At 40.8% G+C, this 22,510-nt stretch overlaps 3 protein-coding genes across 3 annotated transcripts; 1 reads left to right on the top strand and 2 right to left on the bottom strand.

The window, feature by feature from the left end:
- The first annotated feature begins 415 nt into the window (after positions 1-415).
- LOC116267125 (cationic peroxidase 1-like) lies at positions 416-1,786 on the top strand. Its single transcript, XM_031648708.2, has 3 exons — positions 416-696; positions 841-1,035; positions 1,235-1,786. Exons 1-3 carry the CDS (start codon positions 478-480, stop codon positions 1,784-1,786), a joined length of 966 nt encoding a protein of 321 aa, XP_031504568.1. The 5' UTR covers positions 416-477.
- A 6,176-nt stretch (positions 1,787-7,962) lies between these two features.
- On the bottom strand, positions 7,963-9,500 carry LOC116267021 (cationic peroxidase 1-like). Its single transcript, XM_031648567.2, has 3 exons — positions 9,221-9,500; positions 8,882-9,076; positions 7,963-8,681 (listed from the first exon to the last, which is right to left on the bottom strand). Exons 1-3 carry the CDS (start codon positions 9,437-9,439, stop codon positions 8,130-8,132), a joined length of 966 nt encoding a protein of 321 aa, XP_031504427.1. The 5' UTR covers positions 9,440-9,500; the 3' UTR covers positions 7,963-8,129.
- An 8,656-nt stretch (positions 9,501-18,156) lies between these two features.
- Positions 18,157-21,602, bottom strand: LOC116266923 (phosphatidylinositol 4-kinase gamma 4-like). Its single transcript, XM_031648428.2, has 2 exons — positions 19,433-21,602; positions 18,157-18,949 (listed from the first exon to the last, which is right to left on the bottom strand). Exons 1-2 carry the CDS (start codon positions 20,804-20,806, stop codon positions 18,560-18,562), a joined length of 1,764 nt encoding a protein of 587 aa, XP_031504288.1. The 5' UTR covers positions 20,807-21,602; the 3' UTR covers positions 18,157-18,559.
- Positions 21,603-22,510: the final 908 nt, after the last annotated feature.

Raw genomic sequence — 22,510 nt, 5'->3', positions numbered from 1 at the left:
GATTTAACAGGTATATATATATAATATATATATATATAAACTGGCACAGTCCAATGATTGGTATAGAAAAATTCCTTTTTATCAGCTAAAAGACAGGCAAATGAAGTGGCACCGAGATTGGGGTTGCAATTGGTCTAAAAAGGGGAAGCTAAAAGACAGACAAAAATTGAATCAGAGAGCTCTCCATGAGCAATGAGCATTATACTAGGTCGGAAGCCAAAAAATTTATAGAGGATGATTGACTATCTTCTTAACAATGAAGAGTGGAATACTGTCTCTAAGGAAAGTTAAACAACAAATCTTTCCAGGTCTGGAGGTGGGGAAGGGCCAGAGCTGGCTGCCGACCATGGAATTTATATAAAGAAGAGGATGAGCAACTTAGTAGCACCGCATCATCTCACTACTCAAGAAAGCTAGAAAGCAGTCATTTCTTGAGTAGTTTAACGAAAGCCAGGGCAGTTGCTAAGCCCGATCGAGATGGCATCGTCCCTTCCGCGTTGCATGGCCTTGGTGGTGCTGGTTGCTGTCGCAGCAGCAGCAACTTCCGCTTCTGCTCAGCTGAGCACCACCTTCTACGACACCGTCTGCCCCACCGCACTCTCCACCATCAAAGCTGCCGTGGCGAGCGCTGTGCAGACCGAGGCCCGCATGGGTGCCTCCCTACTTCGTCTCCACTTCCATGATTGCTTCGTTCAGGTAATTAATCAGGCCATATCACAACAGAGCGAGCAGATTCCTGGCAGTTAGTTATCATCTGTTTAAGACTTTGAGCAGAGAGCAAGTGGGCTTATTAACTTTGTTGAAAATTGTAAACTAAGATGCATACATGTATATCTATAGGGCTGTGATGCTTCAGTTCTGTTGGACGACACTGCGACCTTCACCGGCGAGAAGACGGCGGGACCTAACATGGGCTCCCTCCGTGGCTTTGAGGTGATCGACACCATCAAATCTGCCGTTGACAAGGCGTGTGGTGCGAGTGTGGTGTCCTGTGCTGACATTCTCGCCGTTGCTGCACGTGACTCTGTTGTCGCGGTATGTATGCCCTCTCCTTCTCCTTTCTTTTCCCTCAGTCCTTTTTCTTTCCCACTTTCTCTATTCATACGGTTGACGTGTGTTGAAAGCCAAACTAACAAAGGATTGGAGTTGGAAACTTTTAATATTTAATTGATTTCGTTTAACTTGCTAATTCGTTCTACGGATAAATTATTTATCTATTTTTGGCATGCTGCAGCTGGGTGGGCCTTCTTGGAATGTACCACTGGGAAGGAGAGATTCCACAACAGCCAGCTTTGGTGGTGCTAATACCGACCTGCCTTCACCAGATTCAAGCCTCGCCACCCTGACTACAGCGTTCCAAGCTAAGGGGTTCAACCTGCAGGAACTAGTGGCGCTCTCTGGTGCCCACACCATCGGCCAATCAAGGTGTTCTCTGTTCAGGGATCGAATCTACAATGACACCAACATCGCGCCCCTCTTTGCGTTCAGGCGGCGATTGCAGTGCCCTCGATCTGGTGGTGACGACAACCTTGCCCCCTTGGACAACCTCACTCCAAATCGGTTCGATAACGCCTACTATCTCAACTTGGTATTCAAGAGGGGCCTGCTTCACTCGGACCAGGAGCTTTTCAATGGTGGCTCTGCCGATGCACAAGTCAGAACCTACAGCCTCAACCCTTTCGCTTTCTCAAGAGATTTCGCTGCTGCCATGGTGAAGATGGGAAACATCAGTCCTCTTACTGGCAACAACGGCCAAGTGCGTACCAACTGCAGGAAAATTAACTAAGGAATCGCGAGCGCTCGTATTAGGCAACTGCAGAAATACGCCTTTTTTCCTTCCCTTCTCTGTAACCAAGAGTCTCATGTACGTGTATCGTCGATGTGGGGGGAATATGAGTCAATGTGTTTTTCTCTTTTTTTTGTTGCCGTAATGCGAATCCTGAGTTTAATGATACAATAGGAGGAAAGCATAGATGCTTTATGTATAAATATACAAGCTTTTGAAGTACTGTTCAACGTGGGATCTTTCTTGTTGTATGAAGATAATTTAATTAATCTTTGAGTAAGGAGCATGCATGAGTCACTAAGCCCTTCTGTTGAAGGAAGGAAATCGTACGTTGGTAGCCCAGTCGATAGTCCAACAGTTCATCGTTATCTCGTTTCCTTGTGCTTAAAGATCTCAATCTCAACATTGTTGGTAGAATCACTAGATTTCCTTTTCTATTCCCACTGATTTTCTTGCGGAGAAGTTGCAGCTATTGCCTATTTATCCTTGTACTCCTGTAAATGGTGACTTAATGAAAATCGCCGACCAATGTGTTCTGCCTTTATTCATTGATGTTGGCCATCTAGCCGAACCACATAACTTTAGTTTCCTTGTGTTCATTCTTCTTTGTGAGCCGTAGTGGTCTTTTTCCTTCCTACCTCTTCTGCCTTGGTGTGTTCCTCCATGGCAAACAACTCAAACCGGTTGATGCATGGAAAAGATTGTTTTGTAAGAACAAGCTAGTCCTGCAAACGATATCACGTCCATTCTATTAAATGGCACCAATTACCTAGCATGTGCAAAAGTTGTCAAGCTCTACCTCAGTAGTAAATCCAAATTGGAGTGCGTGATTAGAGATCTTCCCAAGCCTAGTAAAAATGATCCATCGTTTACAGAGTGGCAATCAAACAACCATCTTGTCATGGCATGGTTGATTAATTCCATGGAACCAACAAATTTTTCATGGTTTTCTCTTTGCTCAAACCATCGTTTACAGAGTGGCAATCAAACAACCATCTTGTCATGGCATGGTTGATTAATTCCATGGAACCAATAAATTTTTCATGGTTTTCTCTTTGCTCAAACGGTGGCAACAAATCTAGAAGACTGCTAAGGAATTTTGCACTGAAAAAATGACATTGCTCGTACATTCAGTGAGTAAAAAGGAGCGTCATACCTTCAGTGACCATTTGGGAGAGTTTCAAGGTATGTGGGATGAACTTGATTGTCATGTTAACATTTCTGCTACTCTTAACATCGAAACAAAAATTTCGCAAGCAACAAAAAAGTTTTGAATTACTTGCTATCCTTGGACATGAGTCTGAGATTGCAAGAAGTCAAATTCTTATAATGACTCCCAAACTACCATCATTCTCTATTGTTGGCTCTATGTTAATGTGGGATGAGCCCAAAAAGAAAAAATATGAACCCAATACTAGTAAGCGAAGAAAGTGAAGAGAGAGATAAAGTAGCCTTTCAAGTGATCGACGGATGACGATACTCAAATCGGTGGAAAAATCGACCCAAAAGATACTATATACAATTCAAAAAGGAGGGTGATCATACACATGAAAGATGACGGGATCTTCTAGGCAAGCCATCGAACCAAAGAAAACCAACTGACAAACTTAAGGAGACAACATCGATTTTCCTGCTAGCGATAAAACTGAATATAATGAGTTTTTGGCCATAGTAGAAAAGATTAGAGAATTGTTGAGAGTGTTAACATGAAACAGAATAGGGTGTTGCTTCCCCTTGTTCCAATCATACCAGCAATTACCAAGGATTGTTATAGATTCAGGCACTAGTGATCATATGACCATGGAACAAAAATTGTTCAGAAATTATGTGTCATCCAACATATCTAAATCGGTCACTATAGCTTATGGTCCGTCAAAGGAGGTTATCGGTATTGGCAAGATATCATTTGTCATGATCACAAAATGCCTTGCTTCTAATTTGATTTCAGTATCTAGAATAACAAGGGACCTGAATTGCCAAGTTATTTTTACGCCCACTAACATCATTATGCAGGACCTTGTGATGTGGAGGAGGATTGGTGAAGGCGGGTTGAAGAACAACCTTTTACACACTGGAAAATAAATCTTTGGTCTTGGTGATGAGGTCAAATTTGAATGGAGAACATTGGCACAAATGACTTGGGCATGCGTCAAATTGTGACCTTGCTACTTTGATGCCCAACTCAAGTTTTGGACCTTTTGGTAAGCAATGCTATGAAATTTGCAAGTTAGCTAAGATGTCTAGACTTTCTTTCCAGAATCTGAAAATAATGTTGTTGTTCCTTTTAAATTGGTGCATTTTGATATTTGAGGCCATTCGCCTATAGATTCATATACCAACTTTTGGTAATATGTGACATTTATTGATTATTATTCTAAAGCCACTTGTTTTTATTTGTTGACATAAATTAAATGTTTTCTAAATTGCTCAATTTTTACAAGACGGCCAAGACTAAATTTGAAGTTAGAATTGAAAATTTCAGAACAAACAATGACATTGAACTTAAACCTCGGGATTTTGAACAATTTGAGAGAGATGCTGGAACGAGCCACCAATGCACTTGTGTGTGCATGCCTAAGTAGACCGCCGAGCACAAGAATAGACATTTACTTGAAACTACTAGGTCTCTTCTATGTTAGATGGACATGTCTAAGGAGCTTTGCAGTACTGCAATGATGAAGACATGCTATATCATCAATCACGTGCCATCTAAGTGTTTGAATGAGAAATCTCTTCTTGAAATCTTCTTTCAAGGGAAAATTCAACTCGGCCACATCATAATTTTTAGAGTAAAATTTATATTAAAAATCAAGGAAGTGACAAATTATATCACAAGACCATAAAATGTATTTTCTTGGGGTATTCTTCTTTAGAAAAAAGGCTACCACTGCTATGATTTAAAAAAAAAAAGCGTCTTTATGTATCTCATAATGTCATATTGGATGAGAAAAATCCTTTTTTCAAACCCAAGGATGATATTAGTAAGGGGAAGACATATTCCGATTCTATTGTGTTGCCCATTAGTGATGATTACAAAGAGTTTGATGTGTTTCTGACCACTTCATGTCATGGCAGTGAAGAATATGCAGTGACAACTGATTCTGAGCAGCAATCCGGGCACCTGACAATCTCTCAAATGCAAACTGAGTCGTCATCACTAGGAGGTCACAATGCACAAGTTACCCACCAAGGTACCTCGAAGACTACAACATCCAGATGGCTAACACAGATCAATACTTGAGACATGATCACCTCCCTACTAAGCACACTGCATTTTAAGGGAAGATTACAGATCAGTGAGTTCCTAGCAGCTATGAGGAAGCCGGCATATATGTGCTCAAGCCATAGAGGAAGAAGTAACGGTTCTAAACGAAAACCATAATTGGGACATATTATGGGACATTGCGCATCTTCCTAAGGAGAACAATGCCGTGGGTTGCAGACGAATGTTCAAAACAAAATACGTCACACAATGGAATATGAAGAAACGTTTGCCCTTGTAGCTAGGGATGTCAATATGTCTGATTTGAATCGGATATCTGACCGATCCGATCCGAAAAAATCGGATATGGATAAAAATTTAATATCTGATTAAGAAATCGGATCGGATTCGGATTTAATAAATGACATCCGATCGGATTTGGATTCGAATTCGGATATACATGAATATCGGATCGGATTTGGATACGGATTCGGATCGGATTCATTTTTAGACAAATATCCTCTATCTAATACTTAAAAAATGGCAAAATCCGGTTCAAAATTCGGATTCTGATTCGGATATAAATGTAAAAATCGGATTCGGATCGGATTCGGATTGTAAAATTGGATTTCGGATTCGGATTCGGATTCGGATATGACTTTGCTTTATTCGAATTCGAATCTGAATCCGAATATATGAATATCCGAAAAAGCAGATATGGTTAAAGATGTATGCGATCCGAATCCGATCCGTTGACATCCCTACTTGTACCCAAAATTAATATTAATGGAGTGCATTTGTCGCAATCTTAATTGGCCTTTATTTCCGTTAGATATGAATAGTGTTTTTTTTTTTTTTGCAAGGGAGACTTAAGTGAAAATATTTACATGCAGTGGTTGTCAGGTTAGCCCACAAAAAGGAACTTCAAATTTGGTTTGCAGGTCGCATAAGTCCCTTTATCGACTAAAGCAGTCCCAAAGAGTGCGGCATCAAAAACTGAGCACCGCTCTTGAAGGGACAAATATTATTAGAATTCATGCCAACCACTCATTTGTTCATCGAAAATATAATTATAATTCATGCCAACAACTCATTGTTGATCATTAATAGAGGTCAGGGAACTCATTGTTCATAAAAAAAGCCGGTGATAAGATGGTTTTGGTTCTTATTTATGTACATGACATAATCGCAACAGGAAATAATTTGGAAACTATCAGCAAGCCAAAGTGCTTCCTCAGCACAACCTTTGAAATCAAAGATTTGGGAAGGTTGTGTTATTTCCTTGGGATCCAGATATCCAAATGAATGAAAGAAATATATACCTCTTTCAACGGAAATATGTATTCGATTTGCTTAAAGAGACTAGTAAGACAAATATCAAGCCCTCATATTCTTTTTTGCCTTTTTGGACTTTTTGTCGACGGCCATTGGAGGTGATTGACTCTTGTGAATCCGATCACATAAGGGTCAAAAAAGGCGTTCAATTCATTTTGCAGTACTTGTGTGAAGGCGGTGATTGTATTTTTGGAAGGGGACAACCAGTCACCACCCGTTACATGCAGTCGACTACTTGTTTTAAAAACTAGACTGCTTGAGAACTCAACCCCTGTGGACCTTATTAATATTAATCCAAATCCAATTCGTGGTTCAAACTCCACATTCAATTAATGCATGAGAAACTCTTTTCTTTTATTAAATACTTGCACTGGTCTTGTATTTTTTATTAAATACAACGCCAACGAAAAATTGGCGCAAATCAAGAGAATGAGAAGGATTTGAAACTGAATTCTTGTCCAGCAGCTGGCTAGCTTGACACCCTTCACATTCTCCTCATCTCTACCCACCACACGTACGTGGTGATTGTATAAAAGCTTGTATTATAACGAAAGGTATGCGTTGACTTGGGAGGTCGATTTTACGTTCTAATGCAAATCTAAGTTCCAGAATCTGGCTAATTAAAATCAGACTTTTCATGTAAGATGGAATCTTAAGGCGTTCTGACCAAGTCCTCGATTTAGCAATTTTTTCTTTATTTTTAGCAAAAGAGGCATTGGATTTGAATCCCACAATCTTAAAATGCTGATTTAATTGGCGTTTATGCCAAGTAGTTGAAACTGGCCAAGCTGAGCTAATTAAGCTCACTTTCATTGATCTTAACTCAATTGCTCGCCTTGTTCTTGCATGTCTACCTAAAAGAAATAACTTAATTGTGTGTCTCTAAACTAGTTAGCAGCAACTAGGACCTCATCTCGGCCATTCCTTGAAAATGAAAAATGGAAATCAATAACGTTGTTCCACCAAACAATCCGGATCCAAGTTCCAATACCTTCCGAATCAAACCTGATCTGAGTTCCAATACAGTCACTGCCGAGATTCCTTCACATTGGTGCGCTTAGCCTGGCCAATTGAGGTCGTTGTTCGATACCAATGAAGTGTACCTGATTCGGTGACCAAATAAATGCCAATACTTCACTGGCTAGTAACACTCAGCAAGTCAAGTTATTAAACATCACCAACACCGAAGATTGTAGCGTAGAGAAATGCGTCCAATCGACCAATGTATTCATAAGAACAATAGCTCACTTTGAATATTCAATCTTCTTGGCCGACAACAACGTCTCACCGCCGGCAACATTATACAGGTGCACAAGTGATTGGTCTAAAAGAAGCACTACATGCTATAACAATAAGTGCGTTCCATCAACAGTTTGGGTTAACCATCTACTAGTGAACAAGTTGAAATTAAGTTCAGCGAGAGATTGGCAAAATGGGTTTGTTGCTTTCGTAGTTTTTCCATTAATCCGTAAAAAAACTGCACTTATCGAATTGTAGGAATATTAAGAGAGTGATGAGTTGTGTGCACAAACATATACGCCAAAAAAAGGGGTAACAGTTGGAGTATTATATATATATATAAAGCATTTATGTTTCCTCCCATAGTATCATTGATTAAACTCAGGATTGGGATTAGAAAATGACTTCTTCCTTTGAGGAGCAAAAGAAAAAACGCACATCGACGATACACAAACTTGAAACTCTTCAGAAGAGGGAAGGGGAAAAGTCATTTTTCTGAAAAGGACAAAAACACCCCTCACATGTTTTCATGTGAGGTGTGGGATACGGATGCATGCTCGTGATTTCTTAGTTAACTTTCCTGCAGTTGGTTCGCACTTGGCCGTTGCTGCCGGTAAGAGGGCTGAGGTTTCCCATCTTAACCATGGCAGCAGCAAAATCTCTTGAGAAAGCGAAAGGGTTGACGCTGTAGGTCCTGACTTGTGCGTCGGCAGAGCCACCATTGAAGAGCTCCTGGTCCGAGTGAAGCAGACCCCTCCTGAGTAACAAGTTGAGGTAGTAGGCGTTGTCGAACCGATTTTGAGTGAGGGCGTCCAAGGGGGCAAGGTTGTCGTCACCACCAGATCGAGGGCACTGCAGTCGGCGACTGGCCGCAAACAGGGGTCCGATGTTGGTGTCGTTGTAGATGCGATCCCTGAACAGAGAACACCTTGATTGGCCGATGGTGTGGGCACCAGAGAGCGCCACTAGTTCCTGCAGGTTGAACCCCTTTGCTTGGAATGCTGTAGTCAGGGTGGCGAGGCTTGAATCTGGTGAAGGCAGGTCGGTATTAGCACCACCAAAGCTGGCTGTTGTGGAATCTCTCCTTCCTAGTGGTACATTCCAAGAAGGCCCACCCAGCTGCAGCATGCCAAAAAATAGATAAATAATTTATCCGTAGAACGAATTAGCAAGTTAAACGAAATCAAATAAATATTAAAAGTTTCCAACTCCAATCCTTTGTTAGTTTGGCTTTCAACACACGTCAACCGTATGAATAGAGAAAGTGGGAAAGAAAAAGGATTGAGGGAAAAGAAAGGAGAAGGAGAGGGCATACATACCGCGACAACAGAGTCACGTGCAGCAACGGCGAGAATGTCAGCACAGGACACCACACTCGCACCACACGCCTTGTCAACGGCAGACTTGATGGTGTCGATCACCTCAAAGCCACGGAGGGAGCCCATGTTAGGTCCCGCCGTCTTCTCGCCGGTAAAGGTCGCAGTGTCGTCCAACAGAACCGAAGCATCACAGCCCTATAGATATACATGCATGCATTTTAGTTTACAATTTTCAACAAAGTTAATATGCCCACTTGCTCTCTGCTCAAAGTCTTAGACAGATGATAACTAACTGCCAGGAATCTGCTCGCTCTGTTGTGATATGGCCTGATTAATTACCTGAACGAAGCAATCATGGAAGTGGAGACGAAGGAGGGAGGCACCCATGCGGGCTTCCGTCTGCACGGCGCTCACCACGGCAGCTTTGATGGTGGAGAGTGCGGTGGGGCAGACGGTGTCGTAGAAGGTGGTGCTCAGCTGAGCAGAAGCGGAAGTTGCTGCTGCTGCAACAGCAACCAGCACCACCAAGGCCATGCAACGCCGAAGGGACGGTGCCATCTCGGTCGGGCTTAACAACTGCACTGGCTCTCGTTAAACTACTCAAGAAATGGCTGCTTGCTAGCTTTCTTGAGTAGTGAGATGATGCTAAGGTTCTCATCCTCTCCTTTATATAAATTTCCTGGTCGGCAGCCAGCTCTGGCCCTGCCCCCACCTCCAGAGGACCAGAACTAAAAAAATCCGTTGTTTAACTTTCCTCAGAAACAGAATTCCACTCCCCATTGTTAAAAAGATAGTATTAGTCTATCATCCTTCATAACTTTTTCGGCTTCCGACCTTGTAGACGAGCTCTCTGATTTAATTTTTGTCTGTCGTTTAGCTGCTCCTTTTTAGACCAATTGCAACACCAATCTCGGTGCCTCTTCTTGGTAAGATAAAAAAGAATTTTTCTTTTATCATTCATTGGACTGTGCCAGCTTTGATATATTGGATTAGAATAATGAATAATTAATTATTTCGTCAACCTTTAGAAGTCAAGATTCAAACCTTGTGACGCTAATTTGACTCTAAATGTTGAGGGGTCAACGATTGCGTGCTACCCACACTTTAGGATGTCGATTCGATCCAACCTTCAAAATCTCAAAAGTTTATGCATTGTTAAGTACTACAACCTAACTGGACTTCATTGAATGGAGAACCAAATTGGGTTTTGGAATAAGATCAAAATTAATTCCAAGCTTCAGACAGAACCGGAATACGGGTTATCTTACTATTATGGGTTCTTGATTTAATCACGAAGTCGGGGTGCTTCATTAGGGGGCATTTGATAGTCTGGGATTTAAGATTTTTGGGATTTGAAAACCTTAAATTTAAAATCAAGCCGTCCCTCCTCTGACCTTAAATATCAGACATTGCGTGATATTTACTTTCAAAATATAGTTACGAAAAACTTTACTTAAAAGGAGGTCAATCTCACTTCCTGCAATGCCTGCCGAAAACAGGAAGCTTGAGGCTTTCCTCAAAGACACCAAAACTTGGAGAAAGCCCTACTTATTTATTGGAACTGCATTTTATTTAGAATTTTTTTCGAATGAAAACATTTGCAAATAATTATTTCATTTGGCTAATTAGGTGATTGATTTAATTTTCCTATTAATGGTTCATCTTTACTTTTTTTCCGTTAATGCATTTATTTTTCCTTCGAAATGGTGCTTATGAAGGAATTTTGCTAAAACCCATTTTTTCGTTAAACTTTATCATGCTTGTTACTCACTTTCATGTTTCTAATTTAAGTAATTTAAGTCTTCTTTATCATCACTTATTTTCCTTACTCTTATAAATTGTTTTGTAAATATATCTTGTATCCCAACTGGGTAGCTCTATTGCTCTGGCAATACGAGAATCCAATCCATGAAAAGACAACAAGATAAAACTTCCAACCCTCGGAAGTGTGGGACAAAAATCCATGAAAGGCTGCAGCGACCCTGACATGTGGTAAAGGCCCGGCATGCAACAGGTGTACCAGCACAGTGTTCTATCCATCTCAAAAATCAGAACAGTGTGTAGGCAAATGCCCCCATAATTTATGAGTAGGATCCTACTTGGTGCTCCAATACGTGCTTTTGGTTTCTACATTTGATGGTTCTCTGTCTAAGAAGATGGCAAACGCCTTATTATGTACTTGACTTAACAAGTGGTGCTTGTCTCAGGAGCATTAATTTGAGATTGGTCAAGAAAAGCAGCTGGCCTTCTAAGCAATTGGATGGAAGAAAAAACAAAACGCATGATTGTTTGTGAGATGTCCTCCAAACACTAACAAAGAAGTCGTATGAGATCTTGTTCTCTGGCTTATTTAGCCAAAGGCATTTTGAAAACGCCTCTTCTTTCCACATTGCGACTTGCATTAAAAAAAAGGTAAATAAATCATGCACGGAGCTAGTTTTATGTGCACATGAGGACATTTTCGAGGTTGTAATCAACTTTTGAAGTTTGAATATTGATATGCAAGAGCATGCCCTTGTCGGCCAATTAGAGGGACCCAAATACCCATGTTCTTTAATGCATGGATCTGAATTGTGCGATAAAGAATGCGTGCGCACAAGTACTACAACTGTATTTCATTGCAAAACTGTTTATGTGGATTCAAACAAAAACCTAGAGAACCAATTTACTTAATTGTCTTTTTTCTAATACGCAAGTTTATGAGGGTACAAAGATCAATATGATTAAGCTAGCTTGCAGGATTGAGTTTCTTTTAGCTGGTCCTTGGTTGCTTAATGGTGTTTTGGAGCAAATTGGGACTTGTGGGACCTTATGTTTGAAAGACATTTCGACCTTCCTCCTTCTTTTTATCCCTAAGGTTCAAAGTTGCTTTAGAACCTGGATATGAAGCAACACTCTCATCAACTAAAGTGTCATGAATCTACTAGCTGCATCTAGATCACTACCACTCATGGGAATCGAACTAACAACTGAACTTTCATCGGCCCGCCAATCTGACCAACTATACTATGTCTCTTGTATTTGGAAAGCTTGCGGCTTTCAAAACCCTGTACAACTGAAGGAGATCTACCCAAAATCGTCTCCCAAATATATCCAAGCTAATAGCCGGAAACCGCCATCAAAACCTGAAGTCAGCTCATCTGGATCTAGAAAATACCCGTTTGTCTAAATGCCAACCTACAACCGTCGAATTGTTGATTTAGGGATTAGGAGGAGACCTCTCAACAACCAAGCATTTAATTTGCTTTGCATATGATGCGTGTTTGCAACAATTAATCAACATTCTGTTTTGTCCTCTCGGATCTAACGTCCAATTCTTGAGTATAGGTGATTTTAGTTAGATGCTCTTGGTGGAGTGGAACTTATTAAACTCATGTCCTAACTCCCAAAAATCAAACTTCAAGTCCCAAAAAAACCTTTTGTTTAGACCTAAAGTCTTTGGATCTTGTTTTACTCGCCCTTTCAATTTGCCCCATATTAAAGTTTTAGCATAATGCATATGCCTTTTTTAATGTACATTTGGGCTAGATCCATTTGACCAATCTAACTTCGGACTAGTTACGAACCAGCGTTTTGAATTTTTGGTTTTTGAATTTATTAAAATATTTTACAGTGACTCTACAACCAAAAATATAACCATATATATGCCCACAGCAGCCCTTATTAATATATATTGGCACCGATACGATCCAAAACAGACTGATGATATTAATGATACCGGTAAGACGAATGACTTGAAGGTTTAAAATTTTTGTTTGATGAAATTGGAGGAGATGCAAGCACTGCAAGACCCAAAGGTAACTTTTTATTCATGTTCTCTCTCTCTCCATTCTCTCTCTCTCTCTCTCTCTCTCTCTCTCTCTAATTTCTCGACTCAAAAGAACGAAAAAAACTGAATTCCGGCGAGCCCTGAGCTGTCGCCGCCGTAGGGATGTCGGTTCTAATTTGTATCATATATCATTACATTTTGGTGAGAGAGGTTTGACCCACCATCTGAAAGAATGCTTAAGTCTTCACCCAACCTCTCATCCCACAGGGTAGGGTACAGAGCCTGCTTCAGTGCTTTGAGGTGTCACCCCTACAGTATTTCAACTTGCTTATCGGTAGCCCCTCATTTGCAGCACAGTGAGTTGGCCCTCAAAAAATCGAAACGGGAACTAGTGGCCTACCAGTCCCTCCTCAATCCCATTGGGCCAACCCCCTTGGGATTTATATTGTCCATTCAAATGAAGTGTTTTCATTCAATAATAGATATTAGCGTGATAAGAAATGTGCAGCTTTTTCATGGATTGGGAAGTTCTTAAAAAAAAATCTTCTTTTGTGCACCATCTCTCATTGACATTGACTCCATTTTCTTCACTACTGGTTGGTTAACGCTTACTCTTGTATGTGAACGTACTTAATGTTATATCATGTGGCGCTTCTTTTTTGACTTATAAGTTGTTCGCTTGTATAAAGTTGCAGGCGGTGAGTTGTAGCGGCCATGAAGATCGAATATTCAAAGAGAGCTATTGTTCTTATTATCAATACATCGGTTGGACCCATTTCTCTTCGCTACAATCTTTGGTGTTGGTAACGAAACAAGCTCACTTGAGCACATTTCATGGTATTAATGTTTCAATAATGGTCTTCATTTTATGGCTCTAAATAAGATGTGACTCAATGCATACCTTATGTTATAATACAAGCATTATACAACCACCACATATGCTTGGTGGGTAGAGATAAGGAGAAGGTGAAAGGTGTGGACCTAGCTAGCTGCAGGACAAGAATTAAGTATCAAACCTTGTCATTCTCACTTTAGTCCAAAAAGCACAATTAGTTCAGTGCATGTTATATAAAAACAAAATGAATGAGTTTCTCATGCATTAATTGAATGTGGGGTTTGAACCAAGAAATGGATTTAGATTCAAATTAACAAAGGCCATAGGGGTTAAGTTCTCAAGCAGCTTAGTTTTTAAAACACTTGCGGAGACAGAAATTTTGGCTGGTGGGGATACTAGTTCAATAACCTTAATGTTTTAAGGGGTATATATATATATATATATATATATATATAACTGCCCACACTAACCACTGGCTCCACCCACTGAACAAGTAGGGACTGCATGCAAGTGCAGGTAGCTTCGATTATTGAAATGCTAAGACATAAACAGTACAAGTATATTGGAACGGAGCAAGTCTGCACTACTGGTAATGCACATTCAAGAAATGATCGGGTCTATAGGGAAAGGTGCAGGTGGAGCCTGTTTAGTTAAGATGATTGTCTCCTTCCTAATACTACAATCACCGCCTTCACACAAGTAGTGGAAAATAAATAGAACGCCTTCTTTGACCGTTACATGATCGCTTTCACAAGAGTCAATCACCTCCAATGTCCATCAACACAAAGTCCAAAAAAGCAAAAATGAACATGACTGAATTAATGATATATAATTCATGAAGGGGATGACCAATCTTCCAAGTTGGAACCTGCTTTTTTCATTAGATGCAATTAGGAAAGAGGATATTAATTAATTAATGCTTTTTTGGATGGAGGGGGAGTTATAAAATGCTTCTCAACTGGTGCTCTTCCTTCTTCAGGAGAGATGCTTGGAGACAAGAGTTGTGTGTACAGCTCGAATGCACGCAATATACATATGCCAAAAGAAAAAAAAAAGACATTTTTTGAAATTAGTGTCAAAGAAATGTATTTTTGAGTCTTTTCACTTTCTTCAATTTCCTTTTTTGTCTATACAAAAAAAGTTTTTTTATTAAACAGAGGCATTTTCATTATTAACCAGCGCACTTTCTTTGATGAAGGGGTATTTCCATGGGTTAGCCTTGGTATTGTTTTCATACAGTCGTTGATCCTGCTTTCTGTCCATATAATACATATAGCTCTAGTTTCTGGTTGGACCGGTTCTATGGCGCTATGCGAATCAGCTGTTTTTGGCCCCTCTGAATGCGGCGACAAGGTATGTTCGTTATACCCTTCATGACTCGTTGAGGAATAACCAATTCATGGGGCGGTTGGAGTATTACAGGAGGAACTGTAACCAATCCGAGTATTTAGAGCTATGAAGGCCTTGCTGGGGCACATTGTGTTTTCTGGCTTGTGCTTCTTGGCAGCTATCTGGCATTGGGTGTGTTTGGATCTAGAGATATTCGAAAACCCTTTTTGGATCTGCCCAAGATCTTTGAAATTCATTTATTTTGATCTGGGGTGGTTTGCAGGGGCAGAGGGAGGGGGCCCGCCTAGGCCATGGCCCCACTCTAGCCAATAAAAAAAAACATACATTGAAAAAAATATAATTTTTTAATTACGACATGTATTTTTTGGACTAGAATTCAATTTGGCCCTACCCAGATCCAGAAATTGAACTGTCGGCCCGCCCCTGAAGAAAATCCTGGCTTCGACCCTGGTGGTTTGCCCAAGATAAGAATCATTCCGTTTGAGCCTATTAAGAGGAGGAAGTCTCTCCTAGCAAGCCAAACGCAAAAATGAGAATTCCACTTCAAGAAAACCTCCCACCATCTCCTTCTACGAGCTAAACACACAAACTGCATTGGATGTTGCACTTTGTCTTTATAGTTTGGTGTGATTATATGGACATGCACAAATCTTCACATGTGGTAGATGCGCGGCTGCATAAAAACCTTTCTTTCTTCATTCATCAATGTATGATATCCATAGGAGAGCCAGACTTTTTAGCCGAGGGGCACTTGCATTGGCGATACAAGTTTGATGTGGGCACTGCATACAATTTTAGAATCATAGCAATGTGATGTTGAGACGTTTTAACAAGAATTTTGATGGGCTGCCGAAAGCAGTGGCCTGCCCCAGCCGACAGGTAGCTTTGCTACTGCCATAAAGATGGTGATCTACGGTATTCATTTTTATCATGGCCCTTATTCATGCATGCCATGCATTCCTACTGTAAGAATGATAGTTAGAGCGGCGGAGGCAGGGGGCAGAAGGGGCCTTGACTCCCCCTCAAGTTTTAAAAAATTAAAAAACTTAAATATAAATTTTATAAATATTTTATTTTAATGTATATAAAAAATTAAAATATTTTTTCCCCTGTAAAAGTTTTGAAATCATAGTTTAACCCCTACAACAGAAAAATTTTGGCTCCACTCCACCCCTTAATAGTTATGTCGGTTCATATTTGGGTATTGCAATGGTCGACTCATATAAGTGCTGCCCCACCTCATAAAAAAAAAGTTGGCACTGTGACTGCTTCTTTTCGTCCTTTCCAAAAAATAACTTAGGGCTTTCTGGTTATTTTTGAAAATGTGATTTTTTTCACCTTTCCATCTTCGTTCATGTAGAGGTTAACTTTTTTTCTTAACCTTTTCTATATTTTTGACATTTCAATACTTGGCTGGAGAGTGAGTTGAGTGCACCAGTTTGGTGAACGCAATAGTTACACACTGAAAAAAATAAAATAAAATAAGAGGAAGTTGGGATTTTTTAATAAAAAAATGTCTTTTTTGCACTTTTAATTTTTTCACTGCTTTTTTTTTTGGTATTTATAAGAGAGCTCCCCTTTCTACTGACTACTGACCACGGGTATTCTGATCATTTCCCAGTTCATGAAAAGAAACACTTACTGATATGGAGTTGTGTGACCAAATGTTATTAGTAACGAAAATGGATGCCACTAAAAGTGCAAGGCTATGCTTGCAACCACGAATATGGGCTCAGAGTAGACTGTTTATAGATCAAACTAACATGCTAAGACATCACTTCCTGCTGATATATACGTCCCTTCTAGAAAAGAATTCTTGGAAAGGGGAAGATGACTTCGACGACCCTTAGTATGGTATTGACAGTTCATCATTGACAAGAAGTTACCAATCATGTCGCTAATTGTTACTGCCAACACCTTGTTAGCCGCCTTTGTGACCTCCATCGTGTTGAAGGAGGAGATCTGTCACAAGGATTCCCCATGTCAAGGACCTTTTAGAGGAAGCCTTGCAGATGAGAGCCCATGCCTTCATACCAAAAAACAGGAACACCAATGAGCCTGTTTGATAATGGAAACAGTAACGCATTGTTCCATGTCTCTACACCCAAAATTAGGCAGATTCATGATACACTATAGTATAATGTTTCATAGATCTGCCCTAATTTGTATGGCAAATACTTGAAAAACAGTGTCTTACTATTCCAATTACCAAACAGCATCTCATTGGTAATTACTATCAAACGCAACCTTCAAGATCCCTTCAATGGTTACTAAATATAAGTTTCAATTCGAAACTCCAATGGCAGAAAGGTGACAAACCTTCTTCGTCAGAGAGAGAGAGAGAGAGAGGGAGAACGGGCTGGATGGCTGTGTAACTTGACAAGAAAAAGATAGAACAAAGCGAGAGAAGGAAAAAAAAAAAAAAGGAGCGAAAACTCCTGGGTAAAGGATATGGAAGAAACGCTGCAATCAGCTACTGGCCATGAAGAGAGCCTCCGTTTCAGCAGAAAACGCAAACTTTGCCCTGCTGAATGGTGTTCATCATTTAACTGCAGTAGTCATAAACAACGACATGAAGCTTGGCTTCTGATTCGTATCGAAATCTTTAAGAAATAATCTTTGTCAGTGATACATGACGCATTTTGCTTCATATTCCTACATGTCGGCGTCTAAAATATGATTTAAAAGCTTCAGTTTATTGTCTAACTAATTTGACATAGATCTATTAGCATATATCGGCCGACATGGGTCTAATCGGCCTCGTATATAACAGCCGATTTCCCAACGATTCCATATCAGCCCCTCCAATGGACTGTCTAGCAGCTAATACAGAGGCTGATACGATCCAATACTGACATAAGTGTTCAAACACCAGCGTGCTTTTTAAATATGTTTGGCTATCAGATTTATGAATATTAGTTTACGAATTAAATAGCATCAAAACCATATATATATATATATCAGAGAGAGAGAGAGAGAGAGAGAGAGAGAGAGAGAGAGAAAGATAAGAATGCAGAATTCATTTGGAAAACTAAATCAGTGATTCAAGACTAGTTGAACAATTCAGGTTCTTTTCTACTGACTAATGAAACAATCGATTTAAAAGTGTCCCAATGAATCATCTCTTGCAGTAATCATTTTGCAACAGATTTGGCTTGAATCTGCTCTTAGAAATTACTCGGACACAAGTAAAATAAGGAATCCGCACATTGAAAACCCATTCAAGGAGAACAGCCTTGAACAGTTCCACTTCATACGTGGAAACACAGAAACCAAGCGGAAAGAGTTAATAAGCACCACAGCTATGAGACATTTGTAATATAAACAACAGAAAATATAATATAAGACATACATTATTTTAGCAATCTTACTGTCTGAGAAGGCTACAATGAATCGAAAAAGCAAGTCACAAGCTACAGTGACAGTGGACTTTAACCTGTCAAAACAGTTTGAGAGCATACAAACAAACGCAAAAACAAAGCTGCAGTCTGAAATATCAAGCAACCTCTCACCTCCTTGCGGTTGCAAAGACGAATATAAACAAAACAGAGGGGGGGTCAGTTCTAGCTGCTATATAGTATATATGCATACGTGCATACGAATATGCACACGCATGCACACTCATATGCATATATACGTACATAGATACATGTATATACATATGTACGCATATACAAGATATGCATTCTGGTACGTGACATCTTCGGTGTTAGGAAAGAGAAAATCAAATCCCCTTTTTTGCAACGAGGTCATCCAGGCGACGATCCAGGATCTGGGAAACATCATCCAGGAACGCAGTCTCGCTCATGCCTGGGAGAATGCCCTCTTGTGCTTCATGCATGATCTCCTCGATGACCGACTCCTTGTTCAGAGTTTCCCGGCACATGATGCTCCCGATTTCATATGGGGACATCCCGCGCTGTGCACCCTTCTTCAGAAGCATGGTGGAGATTCTAAGTGTGCGGGAGCACTCAAGTGACAACTCCCAACCGTGAAATTTCAGAAGTGCTATGTCTTTCTCGGCATCCATGGACATAATGTAGTCAACGGTTTCAGCGTTATATGGTTCGCGAGCTTGGGGCCAGTAAAGCCAGTCAAAGGTGCAATCTTCAAACTGAGGCAGAAAAAGATGCACTCAATAAGCAAAACCACTTTTACACAACCAGAAAAGGATTGCAGAAGCATGCCTGCGTGGAAGTGATGGGATCCGGAGACATGCATCAAAGTTCAGGAGCCCTAATTCATGGAACTATGCCAAGCTAAATATAGAATATATTCACTAGTTCCAAGTTTCAAAGATCAAAATCTCTAGCATACGGTTTTAGTTAATTGTTTTCCATAAAGCACAAGTTTCACCAGAAACGGAATAAGTAAAAAAATCTACGTTTTTGAATATGGAATTCTGGAGGTATGAATCCAATGCACATTCTTGGTTTTCATGAAGCAATGGTATGCAAGAAAGGAACCATGGTCAAAAAGAATGGCAGCAAGGAGTCATGAATAGAGTGCGTAATCTAGGAGGAAAAAATACAGTAAATTAAGCTCGTCATGCAGTAACATTCAGAAAGAATGGCAGCAGAGCAAGGTGTTCACTTACGTTTTCAGGGATGCAGTATCCATGGTCTATAGGAATCAGAACGGTTCTTCCTTCATCCCCTGCCTTGCAGACCAAGATATTTCCAGCATGCCGATCTGCATTTGCCAGCCTTATATCCAATACAGAGATCTTATGAACCTCTTGAACTGGAAAAGCACCAGGTCCCATGTCCTCGCAGCTTCCATAATTCTTCTGGAACATCTGCAGCGACCCAAACTTGACGTTTTTCGCAGACCGGTCATAACCTTCAGGATGATTAAACCCACTATGCAAGCACCTGGCCATAACCGTCGGAGGCACACCAGCAAAACCTACTGCATTGTCAAAAAAGAGCCGCCTGCCGCCCTTCGGATGATCCAGAATGTAGGCTGCAACTTCCCTGTGAGCTCCCTCACCAACTCTGGTGCCCCTCTTCAGTCCCTCTCCGTCCAGAGATACGGGCAGCCCTCTCGGATTGTTCACAGCCTTAGGTTCTTCGTCAATGGGCTTGAACACTGCCGCGTACTTGTTACCAGAGAAATCACGTAAGAAATAAGCACCGCCTGAGCCCTCCGAAGACCTGATAGGCGAGTAACCACTCGCCATTCCGTCAACCACAGAATCTATTAGATCCCTAAGCACGCTCCCCAATCCTGCCACAGGGTTCACAATCACAGGTTCCAACCAGTAATCGCTATCAGGTGTTTTCCTGGTTATGGCTTCAAACTCCGATTTATAGCTCCATTCCTCCGTGGTCCTCTGTTCATCGACCGGTTTCTCGCTGACAGTCGATGCAACGATTGATAATTCATAGTCTTTCTCTACCGGGCTCCCACTAAGCTTGACGTTCTTCCGCACTATCAAATGAATCATAGCCTCCCCATCTGTACAGATATCATCGACAAGGCTGAGATCATCTAGCTCCTCCCCATTACAGACGAGACCCTGATCTTTGAGATCGACGAGGCCCTTTCCTTTGCGGGCAATCTGCTGCTTGACATAGCCAATATTTCTATGCCGTTCGACCTGGAATTCAAGCTCCTTACCGCATACGGTCTTCACCGTGATGGATTGAAGATCGGACAGACGAATGATCAGATGAAGCACATTGCCATCCGACACCCCATAATCCTTGATCAAAGAATCGTTTCTTGCGAGCTCTCTTCCGCGATGAACCAACATCTGCTTGTTCTTCAGAAATCCCTTGAACGTTTGGATCTTCAGCTTCACGGAGGCGATTGAATCCGACTCCAACACGCGCATCGGGATTACAGAACCAGCAAGGGTGAGGTAGATGAGGATCGATTCGTCCCATGACTTGCCCCTTCGAGCGTAGCCCATAGAGACAAAGTGGTCCTCGCGAACGGGGCTCAGAACACCAGCAGCAGTCGACATCCTCGGGATGCAGAAACCAACCGAAGAACCTGAAGCTTCTACCTAAACCGCCCCAAAGACGCAGCTAGCCCCAAAAACAACTCCTACGACTCCATTGGATCACAAGAAGAACTCCTTCTTTTGAAGAAGGACGGGAAAGATCGAATCTTCCCTCTGGAACCTCAAGTAAAAGCCTTGGGATTTGAAGGCTTACACGCCTAACAACAACAGGGATTAAGAAAGAGAACCCATTTTCTTACCAATTAAAAGGAAAAGAAGCGATCTTTTCCCCTCGATTGGATTCTTGAGAAACTCACGAATCAAACTACAAACCCATAACTCAAATTCCTATAACAAAAACCGAGAATTCAAAGCTCGTACCAGAACGACGATGGGGACATAACCCTAATCCAAAGACTAAGGAAATGCCCCAAAGCGCAAGACGTCCCTTATCTCAAACCGTAAAAATGTCACCACCCACAAGAAAAATATTCAATTTTTTTGGTTTCTGACTCTGATAAAATGAACGAAAACCAAAAAAGGAACACCAGAACACCAATTGAGGAGATACAGGAAAAGGCACAGGAAAGGGGAAAAAGGAGAGAGATGAAGGAGAAGAACTAATTTCTCACCAGACAAGAACCAGAAATGGGAGAAAGGAAACAGCGAACTCTTAAAGAGAGGGAGGGGGGGAGCGGAGAGAGAGAAACAGGGAGAGGGAGGGGCTGATTATGGCAAGGAAATTCCAGGAACTTCCAAGATGATCCACGACGATAATTTTCGGAGCTTCTCTCTCCCGAACGAACCTCGCAGTCTTCGGAGGGTTGGTTTTAACGCACTTCTTCTTTCGTAACGGCTGTTAGTTTTCGATTACACAAATTTCTTCCTGCCTCAATTGCCCCTGGTAGTCTCTTCAGATTACTGACATAACTTCTTCGTTTTAGCGACACTGCATATGTCAAACACGCTATATCTGTTGATAGTATGGTTTCACATCCAAGGTATCACCCTACTTTTAATTTTTTTTAATTTAAAAGTTTTAGATTAATTTAAATGAAAAATATATTAAAGACACATAAACTCGTGGAGATGTATGCTGTTGTAAGCGGGATCGATGGATAGTTAAAAATTAAGAATCTGCCACTAAAATTTTAAATTCAATTAGTATGAATAAGTTAATGCAAACTCAATATTTTTCAATTAGTATGAATAAACACTTGGCATTTACTAATTTCTTTGTAATATACGTATCTTATTATGATGGTATGGACATTCAAAGTAAATTCAATAATGAACCTTAATTTCGTGTCAAATCCAAACCCAACCAATATCCAAACTTAAATCGATCGATTCCCTATTATTAAGACAACATCGCAAACGCTGCTCACAACGGCACTCTGTGACCCGAGAAATTAAGCGAGACCGTAAGGGCATTATTGGTATTTCAATTTAGTCTCCTACACGTCCGTCATGTCAAACGGCGGATGAGCGGTTTCTTGACCGTTCGATTTTTTCAAAATCCCCAAATCCGGACTTGGCACGCACGATAGCTTTTTTTTCCCTTTTTTCTTTTCTTCGTTTTTTTTAATTAGTAAAAATGGAGCGGGTCCACGCGCTTCCGCCTCGAACCTCGCTGACCATCTTACCCCTAGAATTAAGGAGGCTCGACTCTCGCCCCTTTTTCTTCCGCCCGTTTTTCCCCTCTTATTTTCCGCCCTATCCAGT

This window comes from Nymphaea colorata, chromosome 13, assembly GCF_008831285.2.
Source record: "Nymphaea colorata isolate Beijing-Zhang1983 chromosome 13, ASM883128v2, whole genome shotgun sequence".
In the NCBI taxonomy this organism is placed as follows: Eukaryota; Viridiplantae; Streptophyta; class Magnoliopsida; order Nymphaeales; family Nymphaeaceae; genus Nymphaea; species Nymphaea colorata.
Note: the sequence above shows the minus strand (reverse complement) of the source record. Positions and strands in the feature narration are given on the sequence as shown.